Raw genomic sequence first — 21,067 nt, 5'->3', positions numbered from 1 at the left:
AGTATAGTGGCAAAATTTTCTTGGAGAATATCCAAAAGCTACATGGTACACCTAAGGTTATTGTTAGTGATCGTGATCCTATCTTTACTAGTCACTTTTGGAAAGATTTATTCTCATGTTTGGGTACTGAATTGGCTCATAGTTCTTTATACCATCCTCAATCAGATGGACAAACTGAGGTTGTTAACAAATGTTTGAAGGGATATCTACGTTGTTTCACTTGAAAAAAAAATTTCAATGGGTAGATTGGCTACCTCTTGCAGAATGGTGGTACAATACTTCTTTTCATAGCTCATCAAAAATGTCTCCATTTTTGGGACTTTATGGATATCATCCTGCTTCCATCACATCATCATTAAAGGTGTCACCAAGAGTTCAGGCAGTAGAGGACCGCTTGCTTAATCAACAACAGGTACTTTCAGGACTCAAGGAGAGTCTAGCTATGGCACAAAATCGAATGAAACAACAAGTGGACTAACATTTTACTGAAAGAAATTTTGAAGTTGGGGACAGGGTCTTCTTGAGATTGCAACCTTATAAATAAATCTCAATTAAGCAACAAAAAAAGAATAATAAGTGGTCTCCAAGATATTATGGACCATACCAAATTATGCAAAAGATCGGTAGTGTTTCCTACAAGTTTGAGTTGCCACCAACAAAGATACATCCAATTTTTCATGTTTCTTGTTTGAAGAAGGTAATTGGGCAGAATATTCCTACTCAAATAGTACTACTAGACCTTGATGAAGAAGGAAGAATAATTTTGGAACCAAAGTGCATTCTTCAAACACGCACAAAGAAGTTGAGGAACAAAACCCTAACTTAGTATCTCATCCAATGGAAGAACTTACTAGTTGAAGAGGCCACATGGGAGGATGAAGAGTTCATTCAAAAGAATACACACTTGGTTAGCATTGAGGACAATGCTTCTTTCAAGAGAGGAGGCATGCTACACCCTTAATATTGGTGTATATAGGGTTATGAATAGTCAACTTGTGGCTATCTTAATCATTAATTAAGTAATGTTATCATTATTATATTATTATTTAGGTAGGTAGGTTGGTCTAGGTTTTATGCAGGATTGTGTCTATTCAACCTAAGCATAATTAGATATATAGGAGGTTGTCAGTCTTATTTCAACATATATTGTGAAGTGTGTTCTCATTGGAGATATTTAGAGGTTGCCCCCTTGAAGTGGCCTATTACTCTTAGTTATTATCAAGTATTTATATAATATTTCATATTATTCTTCTATTGTGCAAGTTATTTTTTTACACAACCATAGTCAGAGACTCTGAACTCTGAAGAAAACTAAAAATAGAAAATTGTCATTGTAAATGATAAAAAAACACAAATTTCAATAAAATATAAAACTAGTCTACATCTTCCTCTTCTCCTTCCTAGTAGCTTAGGTAAAAACTATTGGAGTGGGAGGGGGTCTACACCTAGTATTCCATTGCGATTGTGGTTGTAGTTGTCTCTTGGTATCCATCCTAGATATAGCTAGTTTTGGTGCTAGAAATTACTCCTCATCATTTATATCCTCACTCTTAGTGTCCTAAGTGTCCTTACTCTCATTTCCCTCCTCCTGAATAACATCCAATCTCAGTGCAAAACAAACCTCTTTCCAATCGGTATTTTCTTGAAAGATCTCTTTGAATCCATTTCAAATCCACTTGTGTACAAGGCTTCCAATTACTATTTCTCTCCACCAAACCTTAAATCGGTTACGAATTGGCAAGGTGAAAACAACCTTGAAATTAAAAGATTTTAATGATTTAAAACTTATTTCATGTACCTTTCATTAAATATAACTTAAACACACTATAACATCATCAAATAGAAGCTAAAGCCTAACATACATAAACAAGGAACATAAATAATAAATCCATCACATATGTAAAACAAATTGATATTTTTTAAACCAACTTGATGATTTTTGGGGCCGATTTTTCCAATTTAGACAATTTTTGCCTCAAACATCAGCGATCCAATTTGATGAGTCAGAAAAAACTGCCCAACCTTCCTTGGATCACAAAATCTCCAAAATCACCCAAATCATAGTGATTCACATTGCTTTGGTTTGAAGTGAAAGTCCTTGTTCCACCTATGATTAGCTCTGGTGAATCCACCCTTTGGTAGTAGTCATGGTGGATGTCATATGAAAGAATTCATGACTTATCACTAGTGTTTATTCACCCTCTAGCAGAAGACATCGTGATCATGATGACATCACGTTGAGTGGTTCTATGATGGTCATTTGTTCTCATTCATATATCCATTTTTGGGAATAGCCATGGTGCAGATCATGTTCGTAACTCCATTACTAAACACTTGTGTTGATTCACCTTCTAGGAGTAGTCATTGTGAACATCATTATAAGATGATTATGTCACATTGAATGTTTATGTGATGAACACTTGTGTTTGTTTGCATTTACATTCGTGGGAACAGCCATGATGAAGCCATCCCCTAAGAATATCCATGGTCGAATTTAGACAATGACCATTGCATCACTTGAGACAATTTGACCAATTATTCATTGACTTGTTTTGAGATACCATGCTTTGTGAGAAACAATTACTAACTATTTATTGGATATATACAAAGTAGTGATTACCATTTACTAAAGGCACAATCTGATTATGATTAATGTTGACTAAGACTACAATTATAATAAATGAAGGGGTGCAAGATATGATTACTATAACCTTCTATTATGAATGCAATTCATTCCTATGCACAAGAATACAATAGAAATCAATGTTTTCCAAACTATTAAAGAGAATACAACAATCAGATTGATAGTAGTGGGCGACAATAGAATACAACATTGAGATTGTTGTATATATATTGTTGAGCATATTTCATGAACAAAAGAAGATAATATATACCAATTGAGATCGTAATATATATATATCAGATGATTTTTCATATACAACAGAAGATATTATCGCAGAGGATAATATATATCTTGCAGAAGATAATTTTCTTGAAGGATAGTATATTATATACAATTAGAAATAACCAGTTGATGAAGGGTGCTCCCCTTAATACCACAAACATATAATAAAAAAAAGAAATAATAGCAATTTGTGAGAACAAAATATGGGCTTCTTATTATCATCGTAAATGTGGAATTACATATTTATGAAATACAATATGCAAACCCACATGGGTGTCTTCCTTACAATAATTGTAACACAAAGTTGCGAACTATCACCTAGAGTTGTCCTAGACAATGTATGGGCATTCCTTATTTAGGCATTTTTACACCACTCGAGAAGTTTTTAGACATCAAACTCTAATCCTTGAGACTGAGTAACTCTATATTTACATATAGAGTCAGTTTGATACACCTTTGACACTTATTTAGAAATTTTTTTCAGTCCAAATTTAAAAGGCCATAACTTTCAACCATTTCTTCAATTGGCTATTATAACCCCTTTTTGAAATCTCCAACTTCTAATCTACAGTGCTTGTCTCACTCAAACTTCAATTGACCTCATTTTAGAGCCCATATGGGACCTCTAAGGTCTTCAAAACTGAACCTAAAATTTTATACCAAACTTGTACACCAAAAATCTGCAATAACTTCACGAATACTGATGACATTGCACTGAGCCTCAACTAGCAGGCTGATATATCCAAGATGAACATCCACCTTTGAAATTAGGACATTTTGAGCTCGTTTGATCAAATTATTAAGTAGAAATATTCCATAGACAACTCAGCACCAAACAAACCTTAATCAAGAAACAAAAAGGAAGTATTTTTGGGTGATGCAAGACTGCTCTTACACCCAAGATGCTCCTACATTAGACACTTAGGGTAATTTGAGAAGTTATCTCATCACATCTCAAAAAGGAAAACCAAGATGATCAACCTCCTTCCTTGCTAGCCATGATGAATCCTCTACTGTTCTCCCTTTCCATTTGACCAAATACTCTTCATATGTTATGTTCCTTGTAGTCTTGCCAACATGACTCTCCAATATCTCTTAAATCTCCAACTAGTTGAACTAGTTGCTAGAATACTACACTGCACTTCTGCAACTTCATCTTCATAACCTTCTTCATAATACTCTATCAAATTTAAAATGTTAAATACTAGTGAAATATTCAATTCAATAGGAAATTCCACTTCATATGCATTTCTAGAATCATGTCTTTTAACTATCTTGTATGGTCCAAACTTATTCATTTTCAGCTTATTATATGTACCCACTGAAAAATGTTCCTTTCTCAAATGAACCATGACTTCATTTCCAATCTAAAATTCCTTATACCTCATTTTCACATCTTCCTTAGCCTTGTACTGCATACTCATCTTTGTAATGTGCTTTTTTATCTCCTCGTGGATGTTCTTCAAATGTTCAGCAAAATCTCCTGCTTCAACATTACTTATTTCTCCTTTGTCCAACTGCCTCAAGTCAAAAGCATTTATATTTGAAATGATGGGTTACTAGTACTCTTGTTAACAAAATTATTGTATGAAGACTCTTCCTATGGTAAAATTAGATCCTAGCCTTTTGGCTTATCTCTAACCAAACATCTCAGCAAGTTTCCCAAACTATTATTCACCACCTCTGTTTGTTCATCAATCTATGGATGATGTGATGAACTAAACTTTAATTTAGTTTTCAATTTCTTCCACAATGTAAGCCTGAAATACCCAACAAACTTGGTATCTTGATATGAAATTATACTCTTTGGCAGACCATATAGTCTCACCAATTCTTTGAAAAACAACTCTGCCACATGAACAACAACACCAGTCATTTTGTAGGGAATGAAATGTGTCATCTATGAAAATATGTTAACCACCACATATATTAAATCATGTCTCCACTAAGTCCTTGGAAAACCAAAAACAAAATCCATGTTGACATCCTCCCATAGCTTCTCTAGTATAGGTTATGACTGATACAAACTTGTATTCTGCTTCACTCCTTTTGTCATCTGACATTCTCTACAAATCAATACCCTTGTCTTGAAGGCAGTCTTCCACTCATCTCCTTATCTGATTCAAATATGATGGTACCTACTCTTTAGATCTATCTTTGTGAAATATACAAGTCCACTCCAACAACCCATAATATCATCCATTTGTGGCAATGGAAATATGCACCTAATTGTGATTTTGTTAATAGTTCATAGATCTATAGACATCCTCCATTCAACATTATTTTTTGGTGCTAATATTGCTGGTACAATACATAAACTTAGACTCTCTCAAATCAACCCCTTCTACAACAATTAGTGCTAATAATACTACTACAACACATGGACTCAAACTCTCTCAAATCAACCCCTTCTGCAATAGCTCATGCACTTGTCTATTCAACTCTTTACTTTTCACTGGTGTCATTTTGTGCGCTACCTTATTTGAAAAACTAGCTCCAAGGATCAAGTCTATCTAGTGACTGATCTTCATCATTCAACATAATCCATTAGGTTGATTATCTGACACAATATCAGGAAACTCTACCAACAAATATGCAATTTTTGCAGGTACCTCCTCTACTTCTTCTTTACCATCTTTTGGGATTACGAAAAAATACATATGCTCATTCTTCATACCTTTGAGAAACTCCTTTCCATCAACAAAACATATTTTGGTAGTACTACATACCTTTCCTTCTTTCTATTCAATGACTTAAACTTATGTTTCACTCCATCCTTTGCCAGAGTGTAGCTATTTGCTCATCCATCATGTACAACATGCTTGTCAAACTATCATGGCCTACCCAACAACACATGACATATGTCCATAGGTATGATGTCACAACCTCATCCTGGTAGCTTCCAATCTTGATCTCCACTAGGCATTGCTCATTGACCATGACCTTGTGGTCATCTTACATCTAGACAATATAGTATAGATGTAGGTGTTTCTGCCCCTTGAGATTTAACTTTTTGACCATCTTTTTTGACACCAGATTGTTAATGCATCCACCATCAATGATCACATCACAACATTTATCTTCACATTTGCACCTTGTGCAAAACAAACTCCTACTTTGATCAGGTTCATCCTCACCACTCAACTAGACTCTTCTATTAACTAGGACTTCTTCTCTTTCAACATCTTCAAAATGGAATGACTTGACATCTTCATCAACATGTGCAACTCTGGCTAGGCATTTTGTTCTCTAATTTGTTCTTCCTTGGTGTTGGGAACATTCAAATGCTCTATGCCATTCTTTTCTGAAATGAAAACATTTTCTACGAAAACCTCCTCTTCCAGATCCTTGGCCTATACCTCTTCCTCTTTGATCTCTATTGTTCTGATCATGGAAACAATTAGAATTATTTCCCCTCTAGTTATGACTGTTACTTCTCACTTCATCATTTTTTTTATCATCATTTCAGACTCCATAAGACCATTCACCAAATCTTCCTCTGCAACCTCTCCCACTATTCTTGTTATCAAACTTTTTGTTCACCTTTTCCTCAACTCTTAGGGAAAAATGGTATGCCTCTTCAATATTGTTCATTCAGACCAAACTTAGCTCTTCGTGAATGCTTGGCCTCAACCCATTAAGATAATGGGTGAATTTCTCTTCATCAACTTCTACATGGCCAGTTTTGATGAGAACTCGGTAGAACTCCTTGGTATACTCCTAAATAAACCTTCTGACTTGCTTCAACCCTTACATTTTTTTGCAAATCAAGCTTATTATGCATGGAAATGAATTGTCGCTTTAATTTAGCTATCATCTTATCCCATCTAGTGATTTTTCCCTTCCCTCTTTTATTTCACTCCAATTGAATCTCCTACCACCAGATCTTCACACAACGACCATCCTTAAACATCACACACTAAGCTAGAAATTAAATTTGGAAAAATAAGTCAATTTTGACTATTTAAAACTTTTAGTCTAGGAATCAAGCCTTGGTGTGTGATGTTTAAGTTGTTCGTTGTGTGACCCTTTAGTTTAGCATTTGTAAATTTGACCTTATTAGAATCCTCAATATCTTCACATTCAAAGTATTTTCCCAATTCTTTGATCCAATCAATCAACTCCTCTTGGTTAAGATTTCCCAAAAAATGTGGGAACCTCAAACTTAGAGCTTTTTCCAATCTTGGAGATGGTCTTAGAAAAGCTCTCTTCTTCAGGGTTTAGAACTGCCTATTCTTCAACATTTTCTTCTTCTTCACCTTCATCCTCGCTTTCATCTCAAATAGCAAGATTTATCCCTCTGCGCATTTGTTCTTCCAATTCTTGTATTTGTCTTTGGAGGGCTCTAAAACCCTCTAAGTGTAAAACCTACAACTCTTCCACCATGATCTCTTCGTGGAGGCATTTTCACACTTCCACTAAAACCCTAGTGCAAACTACCTCATCGATCAATGATCAGTCTTTACACTCAGCCCAAACTACGGTCCTAGTGTAACTGTCTCACAATCGGCAATATTTTTACACATTCAAGAACTCTTGTTGTGATACCACCTGATGAAGAGTGCTCCCCTTAATACCAATAATGTACATAATATAAATAAAGAATTAATAGCAATGTGCGAGAACAAAATATGGGCTTCTTATTATCGTTGCAAATGTGAAATTACAGATTTCTAAAATACAATATACAAACCCATATGGGCACCTTCCTTACAATAATCGCATCATAGAGCTATCCTAGACAATGTACGAGCATTTCTTACATAGACATTTTTACACCACCCAAAAAGTTTCTAGACATCAAACCCTAACCCTTGAGATTGAGTAACTCTAAAATTTTATAGAGTTGACCCAATACATGCCTTTGACATTTATTTAGGGAATTTTTCTCGGCTCAACTTTGGAAGGCCTTAACTTTTGAACAGTTTCTCCGATTGACTATTAAAACCCCTTTTCAAAATCTGCAACTTCTAATCTACAAGGCTTTATTCATGGAAGCTCTAGTCAACCCCATTTTGGAGCCATATGGGCCTCTAAGGCCTTCAAAACTGAGCCTAAAGTTTTTATACCAAAATTGGACACCAAAAATTCACAATAACTTCATGAAAACTCATGATATGACACTAGCCTCAACTGGCAGACTGATATATCCAAGATGAACATCCACCTCTAAAATTATGACATTCTGAGCTCATATGACCAACTTACTAAGTAACAAACCTTCACAAATAATGACTGCACACCAAGACAACCCTTATTCAAGAAACATAAAGGAAATATTTTTGGTTGATGTAAGATTTCTCTTACACCTAGGAAGCTCCTGCATCACCAAAACCATTAGAATCGAAGTAATGTTCATACTCAGAGGCCATTGTGATTACAGTCAGATCATTAGAAGTTCATCAATACAGAGATCAATATATATAAGACCGCATAGTGCAAATGCAAGAGGTTAGTGTAATCCTCGTATAAATGGCTATCGTGTTAGTGTGAGAGATTAGGATAACCTTGTATGAATGACTATATGAGTAATAATTGAAATCTCAAAGTGCTAGTACAAGAGGTTGGATCCTCATGTACATAGTCATTGTGTCAGTACAAGAGATTAGTACAACCTTGTATGAAAGGACAGGTGAGAATTATATAATAGCTAGAATATTCTAACGAGTCAACATATGCATAGGTGATTGTCCTTGGATTGAGGATGTCTCATGCAAGAAGAATCGTAAGGAGTGCACTCTAGAGAAGATGATATAACAACTAAGGGTTAAGAAATCCGATTTGAAGATGTCTTTAAAGTTGGAGTTAAATTACAAGATTGAATAGTATAAATATATTTGTTATTATTATGATTCTAACAATTGTTTTGCAAGTATTACTTGTCCTAGATAACCCTAATAGTGGATATATTACATACATATGGGAGAGTCCTTCCTTCGTGATCTTTTTGACAATGATTATTTTGGATACTGCCTCTCCTTATTTCTGATTTCCCATGGATATATTTTACCTTCCGCGATTGATACACCTTATAAGATGGTCAAGAGTCACAGGTCACGACTTTCACTCTTTCCCTATTTCTATCTTTCATCGTCAATCTGTCTTTGTTGAGTGTTGCATTGCTTCATCAACTTAATGCATTATTTAATTGTTATTATATTCAGATTGGTCCATATTAATTTTTTATGATTACACGTAATTTATATTTGTTCCGATGAGTTTTTTGGTCCATCATTGCTGCTCAATATATGATACTTATTATCTATGGATCATGTACGATATACTCTCATCGATATACATTCAACATATTTATATTCATAATCCTACTTAATTATGATCATATATTGAGAATTCTTTAACGATTCCTAAAGAAATTATAATATAATGTGTCCAAACAAACTTGTATAGTTTAGAAATTTTAATTGTATTTTTCATTTATACTAAATAAAATATTATTATTTATCATTTACAATGATGACGATTATATTTATTATATAATTATTTATTGGTATATAATATTATTATATTCACTAAGTAAATATATTATTTTATATCTATTATATTCCTTGTTTATTATACTGATTTTTAATTATTAATAATAAATTATATTATTATTTATTATTAATTTCTATTCAAGAAAGAGTGCTTTACAAAATATTGAAAAATAATTCTTTTATTTATACAAACTTTCAACACACACACACACACATATATATATATATATATTATATTTATAGTATTGATATTTGTATATCGTCTTTATTTTGGGACCTAGAGTTGGTTTAGTTTAGCTTTTAGGTTTAAAGTTCACATAAAGTTTACATCTTAGAAAGATTCCCATCATAATTAGGAGAGAGGCTTATCTTCACACATTGTCCTGTTTTGTATTGTCTAGCAAAAACACCAAATAGAAAGGCTGATGGGTTTAGTACTGGATGCCTATCTGTTTATATTCTTACTACTATAACAACTGATCTTTTTTCTATTTTGCTGTGATTTACGATTATATAAGTTATGGTACCTCTATGTTATTTTCTTTTATGTATGTTCCCTTTGGAATATGCTTTATAGTGTTGCAATTGGATGTCTAATGTAAATAACTGTCCTTGATCCTTGAGATTCTTTTCTTCTAGATGACAAACGGTTTTCTAGCATTCTATTTCAGTAAAATAATTCACCTTTCATCTGAAAAAAGGTTCTGACTAGTTCAGCTTTCATGTCTTTCAGGTACAGGCAATACGAGATTTTGAATATTTAATATGCTACTACAGCTCAGGAAATTTCAAAATAAGATCAAATGATTCATGCACGATCAAGGCGAATAATGCATTCGCCACCTTTTATTTTATTCTAGCAGTGGTCCCTTATTGGATTCGATTTCTTCAGGTAGTCCTCTTGATATATAATCTCTTTTCTAAATAAGCATGCATTCATATGTATAGGCATATGCTTGTTACGTGACATTTCTTTTTGAAATAACTTTAAGTGCTAGGTAATATTTCTAAGTATTTCATTCTAAACAAAACTTGTAGTCAACAAACAATTAATTTACACAAAAGAAACTACTCATGGTTTCAAGCATTTCTCTCAGTGTGCTAGGCGCTTAGTCGAAGAAAGGGATGCTATGCAAGGATATAATGCTTTAAAGTACTTCTCAACGATTGCGGCTATAGTGATGAGAACAGCGTATAGTCGGACTAAACTTAAAAGCTGGAGAATAATGTCTATCGCTATGTCATCAATTGCAGCCCTTGTTAGTACATATTGGGACCTTGTTATTGATTGGGGACTCTTAAACCGCAGCTCACAAAATCCCTGGTTGAGGGACAAGCTCATCATAGAACAGAAAAGCATATATTTTATAGCCATGGTGAGTTAATCTTGAACCTTACCTAATTTGATCGATTCTATCCCGTCCCCAGTTTTTATCTAGCAGTTGATAAAGATATTGTTATTTTACTTGGCCCCTTTCAATTTTACTGAAGCACTGAATGGTGTTTAATTGACCATTCTTTGAAAAGAAAAAGGATTGGATTGTTGGTATATAGTTTACATTAGGTAAAGTCTAATCTTTGAGTAGTGATATTTAACCCCCTTTCCATTAATATATATGTAGTAGTTTCTTCTCTTATTTCTCCTATATCATGTACTCAGGAGGCAATATTACAGTCTATGCACTTATTATCATTGGTAAAATACTTAGCAAAACACGATTCGTCAGCAGAAACTTTCTGCTAAAAGTAACTATGTACTTGATCCATAAACGAGGGAGGAAAACTCTCACATGTAGTCACTAAATTATGGTATTGGAGTATGATGGAGGTAGATGGATTGGATCCAATCAACAATAATTAGACACAACAAACATAATCCAGGCACTTATAGAAATTATAAAACCATATCATTACCTGATAATAAAAAACATTACATTGTGCCTCTTTTATAGGGGTCTTTCATTATTTCTAGAAACATCTAACATAAGACAAATAGACTTTTATAGAGCTATCTAAATATAAATGACTACTAGAACTTTACAAATGTTAATATTAATTTGACCTAACCCTATTCGGTAATCTGGCTGGAGTTTCTAGAATCTTCTATTATGCTTTTACATTTCATTTGAGGGGGAAATTACACATTCCAACACTCCCCCTACTTTCAACCTCAAATGTTGTTGCATACAAATTCCAATGTGCTATGATTATTATTTATTTATTTTGCCTATTTCTCATGTCCACATCCAAGCCTGTAGACTTTGAAACCTTTTGCCTCTTTGATGCCTTTCTCTAATTTGTTTCCCAATGCTGCTGCATTCCTTCTTACACTTCAAAATTTGTACATGAATAAACTTCTGATCATTCCTGCAATTTTCTGCCAATTTGATCCATAGCTCCATCCACAATCCATTTTTATACAACCTTCCATTGATTCCCTCTTTGATTCTTTATTCCAACAAGTTTTTTTATAGTGACTTCAAACCACAAATACTACACGGATTTAAATCCCAACATCTATCCTTTGTATGCTCTTTCCTATTACAGTATGAACATTGCACAATCTTTATTCCTTCAATTAGTTCTCTTGAACCTTTATTCATCTTTCCATTGTCTGTAGCATATCCAAGACCTTCATATTTTGGCCTAACTGTAGGCTCAATCAGATTCTTTATTAACTATTCATTTTTACCTAGACCTTTATCTCTGAAACCCATTTTCTCATAATTTTGACTCCAACATTACTTTTAAAATGATTAAAATTATTTTTATTATCATTGCACTTTACACCTTTATCTTCATATTCGTTACCTTTATCTTCACATTCTTTCTTATCAACTACTTCAATATAACCACAATGGTCCAATGATAAACTCAAATCCTCTATACTACAAGAAACATCATATCACAATTTTGATTTACACTCATTCCTTGCACTAAGTGATTGATTTAGTTTGTTTGTCAATAAACCATTCGCCTCTTCTAATTATTGGAAAAGTAGAACGACAGAAACAAAGAGGAAAAAAAAAAAACTTTCAGCTTGTTTTTATTGAATAATAGATGCCAATTTATACAATAGCTTGACTCAACAACATTCCTAAATGACTGCTAATTAGATTGACAACAAACTACTTCATAATTGACAACACACACAAACTTGAGAACTAACTGAATTTTATGGAAAACTAACGTAACACATCTACGATAAGAATTTGATTCAAACTAAAACTCTTTAACTCAATCCTAAACTAAACTTGTGTTGTCAGCAACTCAACAAGGTTTGCCACATGTGCAACAATTATTTATTGACTAGTTGGAACATTAACTCTAACAACCCCACTTAATGTGACAACTAAAAGAAACATTATGTAGAAATTATACTTTGAAAATATGTCATAGAGGAGTAAAACTTTCTCATAGTTATGCAGCTATCATCCAGCTTTGAAACACCATTGGATACACCATCTTCACATGAAATGTATCATAACCCTTATAAAGGTACAATGCCAAGCTTCCAGACTTTCAGATCTTCCTGAACTATTGGACACACTATCTCCACATGGAATTCCTCATAACCCTTTTAAAGGTATAGCTTCTTCAATCCTATAGCACCTCAAACTATTGGAGCATACATCTAGCCTCAACCACATCTTTTCCTATTTTTCAAAGCATTAATCTCTTCAAAATCAAACAATTTTTTCAATGAAAACATAATCATTTGGTGGTTCTTCTCCTAGCCTCATCTTCTTAACAATTTCTTCTCTAACAGACAAAACTTAATAGGAAGATAGCTTTGATACTATATTGGAAAAGTAGAACAATAGAAACAAAGAGGAGAAAGAAAGAACTTCCAGCTTGTTTTTCTTGAATAATAGATGCCAATTTATACAATAGCTTGACTCAACAACATTCCTAAATGACTGTTAACTAGATTGACAACAAACTACTTCATGAATGACAACACACACAAACTTGACAGCTAACTGAAATTTATGAACACCTAATGTAACACATCTACAATAAGAACTTGATTCAAACTAAAACTCTTTGAGTCAATCTTAAACTAAACTTGTGTTGCCAGCAACTCAACAAGGTTTTTCACATGTGCACCAATTATTTATTGACTAGTTGGAACATTAAGTCTAACACTAATGTCATGACCTTTTCCTGTAATTCTTTATTTTGCTCTCTAAGTTTGCATGACTCCTTCACTTTCCAATTATGTACTTCTTCCACAAATTTTAACGTTTTTTCTAGCTCTTCAACTGCCTCTATATAGACACTAATTTCATTTAACAATTTAGACATTTCTTCTCTCATTTCATTCCTTAATTTCGCCCATTTTTTCTATAAAATTTCTTTTTCACATAGCAATATTGCATTTTCTTTCTTTACCTTCAGTAATTCTTCTTCTAAATGATTTGTCTTCTCTTTTTGAACTCTACCAGCTTTTCCCATCGAAATCAATAATTTAACACATTTTGCTCTTTCTTTTAGAAAATTCTAAATTTTTTTTTGCTTCCAGAATTTTTTAATTAAATTTTCAAACCACTTGAAACAAACCCTATATAAATATCAAACTTGACTCCATGTAATATCTTTTTTTTTTTTTTGTCTTTAACACATTCTTACAATTTTTTCTATATTCAATATAGCTTCTCAACATGCACACTAAAAAATGACCTTACAAACATTTTGTCAGCTTATGTAGCTAGACTTCTCACAATATTCTTCTGCTGTTATAATTTAGTTAACTCCTTTTTCTGAATATGATCTTTTTTTCTTTTAACGAAAATAGGAGGATTTCTCAAATGTCATTAAATAATTATAAGAATTGACACCATGCCTTTTGTTCTTTCCTTTGTCCTTTCTTCCATTCTTTACAAACACTTTGGTCCCTTCATTATCTTCAAGAAAGTCTTTTTTCCACTGATTTTGTTGTTCTCAATAATGTGCTTTATTGCTAACTTGACCTCTTCTCACAACTGTTGAACACTTCTTGTGTGGTCTTCTTCAAAAAAAAAGTCTTTTTCATAACACAAAGCAATCCTCCACAATTGGGTAGCACCAAAATATTGCTTGCTCTTTTATCACAATCAACAATTCTGTCCAACTGGTTCTGATACCAAACTGATGGAGGAGGATGGATTGGATCCACAACAATAATTAAACACAAAATACATAATATAGACACTTACAAAAATTATAAAATCATTTCATTGCGTAATAATAATAAAACATTACACTGTGTCTCTTTTATAGAGGTCTCATTATTTCCAGAAACATCTAAATTAACCGACATAAGACAAATATAATTTTCTAGAACTATATAAACATAAATGACTTCCAAAACTTTACAAACCTAAATATTAATTTGACCTAACCCTATTTGGTAATCAAGTTGGAGTTTCTATAATCCTCTATTATGCTTTAACATTTCATTTGAGGGAGAAATAAAACATTCCAACAAAGCAGTTAGATTATGAGAACAAACAAATGACTGAATTTAAAAAAAAAAAAAAACCAGATACCTAGCTTCAAAACAGAAATTCCAGATAATACCAACAAAAGGATACAAGAAAGTGATGTAGAGAAATCCCCTTGTTGGTAAATCTCCATGATAAATACAAGGTGTATTCACTTGGCACTCTAAGTTGGCTTTGTTACATTTATGGATCATCTTTAAACTTACACAAGAATAGAACACTGAATTGCTCTCCGAAGATCAATTAGAGCTCCATATGATGATTTCCTAGCCCTTTTCTATGACAGCCATGAATATGAACACAAAAAATCTCACGAGCCTCTCCAAACACTTGAGTTACAAGATTCAATTTTCTCTAAAGATCTATGCTCAAAAGGGTTGAAATTTTGAAAAATTGAAAATGTCTTGGGAAATTTTTCTACACTGGTCTCAGCAGAAGGGCAGTTGCAGTATGGACTTGAAATGAGATTTTTTTTTTTTTTTTGAAATTGTTCAACTTTTTCACACATTTCAAACATTAAAGGATATTAAGTTTTTTATTCCATTTAAGATCTATCTAAATATTTAATTAATTAGGTTCTTCGTTTACTTTATTTACTTAAGTTAAACTTAGGTGCATTTTCCCTTTATAAATTAAGCTAATAATAACTTAAGTTGCCTCATTATAATTAAGAAACTTGGCACTAGCTGATTTGATCTTGCTTAATGGTTTAGCCTAGGGTTTCATTCATCATTTCATAACGATTTTCTCATTCTTTTGTGCATCAACATAGAATTCTCTTATTGTTAAAAAAATTATTCTTGCTTGATACATATTTGGAATAGGTTTGTGCTTCCAAATATACTTGTGAGATTGAATCATAAACTTCAAGATGGTCTCAAAGTAGATCTACTAAGTTCCTATCAAAATTCTAGAGATATCTAGCCCTCAAAGATTTTTTTGTGCACTTTGAGCTCAAACAAATGTTGCCATTGCATTCGCAAAGTCGTGAAACTTGTAATTTCTGAGCATTTTGAAGTTGAATGGACTCCCATTGTGCTCACAATAGCCAAAAACCCTAAAATAGAGGTTTATTATTATTATTATTATTTTACTTGTATGAAGCCATACATTAGGTATAGTTCCATATATGTACAAAAACTTTTAGGCCTGTTTGGCAGGGGGAATTAGATTGGAATAGGCATTTGTAAAATTTTGAATCATCCAGTGCGACAAATCAAAATTGAGAATAGGAATAAGTATTCCAATTTTGGCTCCAAAATGAGCATTTGTTAGTCCACCTAAGTAGGTGGTATTGTAATACATATTCCTATTCCAATTTTGACTTTTTCATATTTGATGAAAATTTCAAGTCCATACCCCTGATGTAGAAATTGATTCGCTGAAATAAATTAGGAAAATGACTGATTTTGAATAGGCAGATGCCCGACCAAATATGATTATTTATTGTTACTGTAATGTTTATGTTAAAATCAGTCGAATCTAGAGGTTGCCATTGTGCACAAAATGCTCCACTTCTCTATAAGTAAAGCCATGGGTAACTTGGTATAGTTTAAGATACTGGAGATTTGTGAATTTTAAAAGAGTTATTGGCAATTTTCTAGAAAGGTATGAAATTTACATTTTGATGGAAAGTTATCGACAACACTGGTCTAGAAGTGTGTTGAATTTCTCAGTTCAAAAATAGAAAATAGGAATATGTATTCTCATGTAACAGATCCGTATTACTATTCCCATATTCCTATTTCTGCAGCCAAACAGACCCTTAGTTCCATACATATCTATAGCCTAAAGATGCAAGCTTTGCCATGTACATCCTACATGTGCACCTTTGTTCAATGTCGCTTCGCTGTTAGAGAGCCACCATAACTTGTCTAATGCATGCAGTGCTATTGAAGCCCATTTAGCCCCTTTTGCTTAGTGGCTAGGGTGACAATTGACTAAGGGCAGAACCATTTAAAACCTAAGTTGCCTTTGCAAGCCAAATTGAAGATTGGGCATGTGGTGTCCATTTTTTCCTTACAACATAAATTCTTCCTCGCCGGATTATCCTTATTACCCAATATTTGTTAAATAATTGTACAGATTTTATTTTTTAATCACAAATAGTGTAGAAAATAGAACATCACATAGTTCAATTAATTGTTTACATTTATGAAAAAAATATACTATCTTTATTATTGAACATTAGTAAATACAAATTGGGCATCTCATAGATCACAATTAACTATTTTTAAGATATTAAAAAAATAATAATATAAATATAAAATTTAAAATGACAAAATTTGTTGAACTTCACATACGCATCCGTAAGGGCCCGTTTGGTTGCAAGTGTAGAAATTGAGAATTAGAATAGAAAATTTAAATGAAAATGGAGAATGAAGAACAGGAATGGAAAAATGCAATCCAATCTTGTTTATCCCTTGTTTGGTTATGCAAGCTTAAATTGGAATAGGGTTAACTTGCAATCGGCGTCATTTGAAAATATTTCTGAAAATGCAATTGGCGCCATTGAAAAATTGCTGAAATATTTGAAAATATTGAAAACAAAGTTCCAGCACTCACCCCAGATCAAAGCGGATTTGAAAATTTAATCAAATATGAGAAAGCTAAAATGGATGCAAGAATAGCAATTCCAATTACAGGTATTTTTTGGAATGGACAAAAGCTCATTTTGGGGCTAAAATGAGAATACGTATTCCTATTCCCTATTCCTATTCCACGCACCAAACAAAGAATACAAATCATATTCTAATTTCCTATTCCTATTCCAATTGTATTCCAGCAACCAAACGGGCCCTAAAAGAACTCGTAACTTATAACACATATGGGAATAACCCTAAACCTATTTTTATGCATTTGCATATCTCATCAACATACGGTACTAAAAGAAACTAATCCAAAATTTGGAGTTCAGATGTAAAGAACAAGACTCTTGAACCATCATATATGTGAAGGATATGTATTTCTGAAAAACACTATGTAATAAAAAATCCAATAAAGTTAGTTATTGATAGCCTTCCAAATAAAATTTGGTGTATTTTTTTTAACACATTTAGCGTATAAACTCGTTTTCCTCCCTTGTCAAATAATGTGCTAATAGACATGTTTGTAACTGATCTCGGGGCCACACAATAAAAGATTATGTTTCAATTGCCTTTAAAATTCTTTAGTTTTTCAGATTGTTAAACATACACCTATCTAACTCGTGCACAAAACTACAGATTCTGAATGTACTGCTCAGGTTTGCTTGGGTGCAATCAGTTATGAGTTTCAACATAAAAAGCTTCCATCCAAATGCAACAACCGCAATCTTTGCATGTCTAGAGATCATTCGACGTGGGATATGGAATTTCTTCAGGTTTCTCAAAACCCTCCTTTAATTATTATGTCATTCTTTATTCAATTAAATGTTATTCCAAATAATTCATTGGAGTATGCAAACTGTGCATTTACGAGTATATTATTTGTATTTGATCTATTGAGCAGGTTGGAAAATGAGCACCTCAACAATGTTGGAAAGTACAGAGCATTTAAATCGGTGCCACTTCCTTTCCAACATGTTGATGAAAATGATGAATGAGTATTGTAATATTTTAAGAATATATAGAGAGTTAAGCAGGTTCATGGTTAGTCAAAAACAGAGAATCACATCTAAAAGAAAAGGTTAACGCTTCCAGTATACAGTTTCATCCTCATTGAGTCAGTTTGGCTCACCTCTCAGCTCTGTATTTGTTGAATCATATAAATATTCTGATATCTCTTCGTGAAAATTATTTCATTAATATGTTAAAAAAATGTTTTGAATAAAATGAATTCATGATCATTGTCATTGACAAATTTCGTAAAATAAATGTGTCAATTTGTCTCTTAATTTAAGATGATGAATATTCTTTTACAATTAAAAGAAAAAATTAAAAAAATATCTTTATTAAATGTATTAGTGGTGTAAGTGAATGTACCAATTTGATTTTGTTATAAGCTATTTCAGTATGCTTTTGACAATGTCATAGCATGACAAATTGTTATGCAATTATTTTATTAAATTTGATTCATCATTTGATTATTATTTTTGCAAAAATTATTTGATTAATATGTAAAAAAGTGTTTCGTTTAAAATGAGCCCACGATCATTGTCATTGACAAATTTGGTAAAATAGATATGTCTCAACTTGTCTCAAGATGATAAATATTCTTTTACAATTAAAAAACAGTCCAAAAAATATTCTCTTCAAAAAATAAAAGTGAAATAGGTATTTCTACATTTTGCTTCTTCTTTGTTATGTGAACACTTTTCTTATACTTAGATACCATAACTATATTCATCCAATCAAAAAATGAAGGAAAAATAACCCCACAAATATGAACTATGGATTAAGCAATTCTAAGAAATACCAAACCAAGAAAAGTTTAAGTATAAAGTTAATATTAATCTAAGCAACACAATAGAATTAGTAAATCAAAAGAGGGAGTCCCATACAAAATTACAAGACCCACTTCACTTCATTAAATGTTATGAGATAAAAATTACTAAATTACTATCAAAATTGTGACAACCAAATCAACACATATTGAAATGCAATGCTTCTAATAGGTATTAATTGCTATTAAACTCCTCAAAATACAAAATATTTCAAAAACTATTTTGAACAATAAAAGCATACTAATAACTATTGAATCGAATTATCTAAGTCCAAAATTAATTATTTATAATATTTAAAAAACTTTTGCAAGAATGTTATATTAATAGATTTCTTAAATATGGCCATCTTTATAAAGTGACGATGACAATAGGAAATGTTATAAATAATCTTAGCTTAAAAAGAAATAATTATAATTATAATCTCTTAGAATGTTATCCTTCTTATCTGAAATAGACTATTTATCAATTATATTTTTTAAATTATTTGTCATTACTAATGTTAAATATAAATTTTTAAAAATTATATATATATATATATATATATATATATATATATATATATATATATATATATATATATATATATCCAATGCAAGTTGTGGTCTCCCTTACTTTGTTACAAGGTTTCATATCAAGGAAATGTTTTTGGACTAATAGTTGCAATTGTTTCAAATTTTGAGTTTCATTATTGTTAATGTCTATAATGAAGAAGAGAGAGTATGAAAATAGAAAAGGTATGAAAGGTTCACATTTAAGGTGGCTTTGGTCCACAAAAAAACTATCTACCTAAAATGATAGAGTTGGTTCAAAGAATTAATACATTTTTTATTATTTTTCAAATGGAATTAGAAAGACTTACTTTTTGTAATAACTATTTTTTTTTTGAAATTTTGATAATTGGAATGAATTGCAATGAGGCTAGAATGTATTGCCATCATCAATTACAAATCATGCAATTCTTAGATATGAAAGGTGAGAGCATACAAATGTCTAGACCACACAAACTAACTAAATACAACAATATCAAAGGGAATACAATTGGCAACATATGGTTGAAATTATCATTCATCAAGCAAAATTTACTAATTATCAACCCATAATTCAATATTTGTTCCCTTGATGCAATTTATTATCCATGCCTTCATTATAAGTGTCTATTGAGCTAATTTTTTGTTGAGGCACATTTAATAACTTCTACTATTCAAGCTTTGTATTGTAGGTATTTCTAAAGGTGGATATCATGGCTTTGTACCAAGTCCATTTTATTTTTCAAAACTATTATTTTTCATCATATTCATTATAAATGTGTACTTTTATTATTCAATCTCTACATTTAGTTTAATGAAACCTTATGATTCTTTTGAACTAAAATCATAAAACTATTTTCTTAAAGTTAACAAATTTTTTAAATGTTTTTCCCTAAAAAAATTAAGAAAATGCACATTTGTTGAAGTTATGGAGCTTTGATAGCATGTTGAGATTTAGTACTTTGATGTCATGTTGTAGTTTTGAAGTCATGTTGAAATTTGGAACACAAGCACCTCTAGGATCAAACACCAATTCAAGAACATCTTCCACAAGGAGAGCAACAAGAAAACAATTTCCATGTTTCTCAAGATACAAAGATGACTAGATTACACCATTAATGCTTGTAGGGTAAACTACAATTAAGATATTAATTTCTTTTACAAGAATTAATATTCCTAAAAAATATGCAAAAGTTGACTCGAGATAAAATTGAAAACTAGAGATAGACATG

General features: G+C 32.0%; 1 protein-coding gene across 1 annotated transcript in view; it reads left to right on the top strand.

The window, feature by feature from the left end:
* Positions 1-18,725, top strand: part of LOC149537012 (phosphate transporter PHO1 homolog 3-like) — a 256,191-nt gene extending 237,466 nt beyond the window's left edge. The window contains exons 11-14 of the mRNA XM_089806847.1: positions 10,133-10,291; positions 10,497-10,775; positions 18,110-18,246; positions 18,375-18,725. Coding sequence (XP_089662973.1) covers positions 10,133-10,291; positions 10,497-10,775; positions 18,110-18,246; positions 18,375-18,468 — 669 coding nt within the window. The 3' untranslated portion in view covers positions 18,469-18,725. The remainder of the gene's footprint in view (positions 1-10,132; positions 10,292-10,496; positions 10,776-18,109; positions 18,247-18,374) is intronic.
* Positions 18,726-21,067: the final 2,342 nt, after the last annotated feature.

Source organism: Cupressus sempervirens, chromosome 10 (assembly GCF_028749045.1).
Source record: "Cupressus sempervirens isolate cs-2001-9-10 chromosome 10, ASM2874904v1, whole genome shotgun sequence".
Taxonomy (NCBI): Eukaryota; Viridiplantae; Streptophyta; class Pinopsida; order Cupressales; family Cupressaceae; genus Cupressus; species Cupressus sempervirens.
This window is presented reverse-complemented; position numbering and strand designations above follow the sequence as displayed.